The sequence below is a fragment of the Alosa pseudoharengus genome, unplaced genomic scaffold (assembly GCF_046254945.1).
Source record: "Alosa pseudoharengus isolate Yale_2024_CS ecotype anadromous, Long Island Sound unplaced genomic scaffold, YU_APseudo_1.1 YU_APseudo_1.1_scf_8, whole genome shotgun sequence".
Classification (NCBI taxonomy): Eukaryota; Metazoa; Chordata; class Actinopteri; order Clupeiformes; family Clupeidae; genus Alosa; species Alosa pseudoharengus.
In genome coordinates this window covers 6,004,238-6,009,237 of record NW_027468870.1, presented here as the reverse complement: position 1 = coordinate 6,009,237, position 5,000 = coordinate 6,004,238, and the positions used below count along the sequence as shown (strand labels likewise).

General features: G+C 42.2%; 1 protein-coding gene across 1 annotated transcript in view; it reads right to left on the bottom strand.

The window, feature by feature from the left end:
- Positions 1-5,000, bottom strand: part of cnksr2b (connector enhancer of kinase suppressor of Ras 2b) — a 130,544-nt gene that overhangs the window by 71,922 nt on the left and 53,622 nt on the right. The window contains exon 5 of the mRNA XM_076274307.1: positions 1,950-2,113. Within this exon, the coding sequence (XP_076130422.1) occupies positions 1,950-2,113 (164 nt within the window). The remainder of the gene's footprint in view (positions 1-1,949; positions 2,114-5,000) is intronic.

The following is a 5,000-nucleotide window of genomic DNA, read 5'->3' as shown; positions in this document are numbered from 1 at the left end:
CTTACAAGACCTTCAACATCTGTGTTTAGTTGTATATGGAAGGGTCTACAATTTGCCTCAATATTTTTTTTATTGTGTGTAAAGTAATAATCTAGCCTACTAACTGTGAAAATATCACACTATTTTGCTTTTTTTTTTTTTTAAAAATTGCTCCTTTCATTTCATAAACAGACTACAACTAGAAGTCACGTGACTTTGCCCTTTGACGTTAACTCACTGTAGCATGGTTTGTTTATTAGCCTGGTTAGCGTTGTCACTTTATTTTACTGTCTATGCACTTAACACTAAGTTACCAGCTCCTCATGTGAGAAGTTACAAGTTACCCCAACATAAAGGTAATTACCACGCGATTTACATAGCTTTCTGTCATTACGAAATAATTTAATTTAAGCCATAGGTTTTGGCCCTATTTGTATGTGTATCCAAAGGCTGCTGAAGCGCAGGGGAAGTTTTCCCCCCTCGTTTCAGTGATTGGTAGCCTACATCTGGGTGATGGCTTCGAATATGTGTAGCATTTTTTCCACTCACATACCCAACAACTGCTGAACAACGCCGACACACAGTTTCATCTTATCCACCACTCTTTCGCCTGTACTAACGTTACTGTAATTGAAGTTCTCAAACTTGCGATCTTAAAGAGACAAGCGGATCCTCTAACTCTTGTGGGTCTAACCTTAGTGCTGCTAATGACTGACGGACTCGACCGACGACCTGACAAAAAAAACATAGGCGCCAATCAAAGCTTCAGAGCTAAGGTGAGGCTACAGATTAGCGTTAGGTGTCGCTAAAGAACTCCCGTAACTTTCGCTACTTAACAGTAATTGCGCATGACATTAATTAATCCGCACACGAGTTTTATGTATTTTTATACCGTGTATTCTCCTAAATTCATGCACCGAACCGTGACGCTCGTACCGTTACGGTTCAATACGAATACATGAACCGTTACACCCCTAGTCTATACTGTACCTGTTTACACCTGTATGCACTGAGACAGAACGTCTATACCTGTTTAAACCTGTATGCACTGAGACAGAACCTGTTTAAACCTGTATGCACTGAGACAGAACGTCTATACTGTACCTGTTTACACCTGTATGCACTGAGACAGAACGTCTATACCTGTTTACACCTGTATGCACTGAGACAGAACGTCTATACCTGTTTACACCTGTATGCACTGAGACAGAACGTCTGTACCTGTTTGCTGTATAGCCTGTATGCAGTGCAGCCATAATGCTGCAAAACTAGCTCTACACATGGCAGCCACTATAGGTGAGAAGAGAGAAGTGAACACCTGACACAGGTAAAGACAGGTGGTGTGTGAGAGCTGTAATGACTGCTGTAAAGCTGGCTATATATAAACACTACAAGCAACAGCAGGTTACTCAGCAGTCAGAACAACAGCCTCTCTCTGTGAAGACTGATCACAGTAAAGTGCCTGCTGTGTGTGTATGTGTGTGTGTGTGTGTGTGTGTGTGGGTGTGTGTGTGTGCGTGTGTGTGTGTGTGTGTGTGTGTACGTGTGTGTGTGTGTGTGTGTGTGTGTGTGAGTGTACATATGCCCATGTGTGTGTGTGTGTGTGTGTGTGTGTGTACATGTGTGTGTGTGTGTGTGTACACATTTTTGTGTGTGTGGTCCGATTGTCACACACATCCTTGTTCCTGGTTCTGAGAAGATAAATCACATTGTGTGTTTGTGTGTGTGTGTGTGTGTGTGTGTGTGTGTGTATCCTCACCAGAGCACACAGCAGGTCCACGGCCTCCAGTATGAGCTCCTGTGTGTGTGTGTGTGTGTGTGTGTGTGTGTGTGTGTGTGTGTGTGTATCCTCACCAGAGCACACAGCAGGTCCACTGCCTCCAGTATGAGCTCCTGATGTCCGATGCGGGACACGCCCAGATCCAGGTGTGTGTGTGTGTGTGCGTGTGTGTGTGTGTGTGTATCCTCACCAGAGCGCACAGCAGGTCCACTGCCTCCAGTATGAGCTCCTGATGTCCGATGCGGGACACTCCCAGGTCCTCCAGCTCCTGATGGGTGATCCGCAGCAGCTGCTCTCCGCCCACCTTCTCCCGCTCAAAGTTCTTAATGTACTGCTGCAGACAGTCATCCAGACCTGCAGGGGGCAGCACACACAACAACCGCCCACAGGGAAGTCAGCAGTGAAAACAGGCTCCCTGCTGGAAAACTTATTCACATGGATTTCTGCATATTTCATTACACAGTATACAATTTGTACACCTAGTGCAGGGCGATATGTAGTAAAAAAAGTGTTTGGAACATTTCATATAGATTTTTGCAAATTATGTTTTTTCACTTCTTCAGACCCTATAGTTTGCAAAACTACCTGTTTCCGATTTTTTCACGGACTGCACAGGTCCAAAATCCAAGATGGCGGATATATCACCAAAAATTGCAAATTCATCGCGTTGAAACTTCCTTCTACTTCTCTCCGTAGTAGCGCGAAATAGCCCACAGTCGAAAACCAAAACATGGCGAAGAATAGCTATCAAAGCAGCTAAGGCAACTTGAATGTCCGACTGATGGAAATAATCTGACATGTTTGTTGTTGTTTGGCTGTACTGCACATGGATATGACGTCAACGCGTAAGCGAGGATAGCCAGCGTGAGCAGCTCAAAGCACACTTTTGCGTTTTCAACCCTTTAGACGGGAACGCGACGGTGGAGCCTCTTTAAGATTTCCACTCTGGAGGGTGGGTTCATTTTTTTGCGTTTTTAAGCCCCAAAAACGCTGTCGCCGTCTAAACGAAAGGCACATCTGATAAAATATTTTGTCGGTTTCACCCGGGAGCGTTGTCGTGTAAAGCCGGCCTAAAAGTTTCCTTCACATAACCTAATAATCATTTGAATTAAAGTAATGTTCTGCACTCACCACAATAGATTAGATTAGATTAGATTCAACTTTATTGTCATTGTGTAGAATACAAGTACCGGAAGTGCAAAAAAGGACTTAGTTGGTTGGTTGTCACCAGGATGCAGAGCTAGAGTTCAGCTGCAGGAAAGAAGCTTCCTCTAAACCTGCTGATCTGGCAGAATGCTTCTTTGAAAATGTTGAAATAAGGCACGAGGCATATGACATATACTTATTATTTAACAACTATACCATCACAAACTCCATGAAAGACAGGACGAGACAGGTCCATACAATGGGAAAAGCACATGATAAGGGATACAAAATACAAGACTACACCAATCAAAGACTTTAAAGCTTTCCTTGGATCGAAGGAAACCAAAGCCAACCTCGTCCTCTACCTTCCTCATAAAGCTGTTGAACTATGTAAACTGCCAGATCTACATGTTACACAGATGTCTTGGTGCTTGCCCTTTGCAGGGTACCAGACATCAACAAAGACAGTATCATTATCATGGGCACTGGAGAACGTCGACAAAAGATACATCTCAGCCTAGAAATCTTGACGCACCCTAGCGGCAGCAAATGTAATTTGCAGCCAGGGTAGTCTACAGTAGCAACTCTCCGTTGGTTTGCGAAGTGGAAAAACCAAACTTCGGTCAGGCCAATCACATCGTGTATAGAGTCGGTGGACCTATCAGGTATCCTATCGTATCCTATCCTATCAGGATATTTAAAGACAACCGTTTGTCCCGCCATTTACCGTTTATCCCGTGGGAAAGGAAAGGTTTCTGTTTCAAGTCAATCATGTCATGATGTTGTCATTAACACACTTTGTAGGCTTATAGTAGGTCCTCATCCATCTCTAGATGTGTTAACTAGATGTGAGAAATTTGTGTCAGCTCCTCAAAACATGGTTTTCAAACAGCTAAAGCCCTTAGGTGGAACATGTTTAAAACTCTAAAACCCAACCAGGGAGTGGAAAAACTCGGGAACTAGGGAAATCCCATCCCTATGACTGCCCTACCATCGCCTATTGCTGTCCCCATGCTCGGATTCCTGACCGCGCAGCCTAGCGACGCACTACTTGCCCTATGACAACTCCTAATCCCTATGGACAATTCATCCCCTACACTGGACTATTTGAACTTAACACTAAATAATAATAATAATAATAATCATAATCTTTATTTATATAGCACTTTTCAAAACAAAGTTACAAAGTGCTGTACAATATTAACATAAATGAAAATGCAAATAAGACATAATAATATAACAATCAAATAATATATACTAATTCAATTAGAACTTGACATAAATTTAAAAAAGGAAAATAAACTGAACTAAGGAAGGCTTGCTTGTAAAGATGAGTTTTAAGGAGGGATTTAAAAGACCATACTGACTTGGCTGACCTGATTTCATCAGGCAGGTCATTCCAGAGCCTAGGTGCCCTGACACTAAATGCTCTCTCCCCTTTAGTTTTGAGATTGACCTTAGGAATAGTTAGGAAACCACTACCAGATGATCGCACAGTACGCACAGGTGTATAAGGTACTAGGAGGTCAGATATGTAGTTGGGAGACAGGCCATGTAGAGCTTTAAAAGTAATCAGAAGAATCTTAAATTCAATTCTAAAGCTTACTGGGAGCCAGTGCAGTGAGGCTAAAACAAGAGTAATGTGATTACAGTACTTTGTCTTAGTAAGAAGCCGGGCAGCTGAATTCTGAACAGTTTGAAGTCTCTTTATAGATTTTTGGTTCAGACAAGAAAAAAGACTATTGCAGTAATCCAGGCGTGAAGAAATAAATGCATGTATAATGGTCTCGGGGTCTTTAAAAGTTAAGATGGAACTAATCTTGGAAATATTTCTGAGGTGATAGAAACAAGACTGTATGAGCTTTGTGATGTGACGTTCAAAGCTTAAATTACTGTCAAACCAGACACCAAGATTCTTTGCAACAGGTTTTACACAGTCTAAAAATTGAAAGGGACCTAAGGATGGTATCATTTGTTTCACTATGTGCTGGGATCCAATGATGAGGACTTCTGTTTTGTCAGAATTCAACTGGAGGAAATTGTTTGACATCCAGTTTTTTATGTCACAAAGACATTCATTTAAGGAATTCAGCAT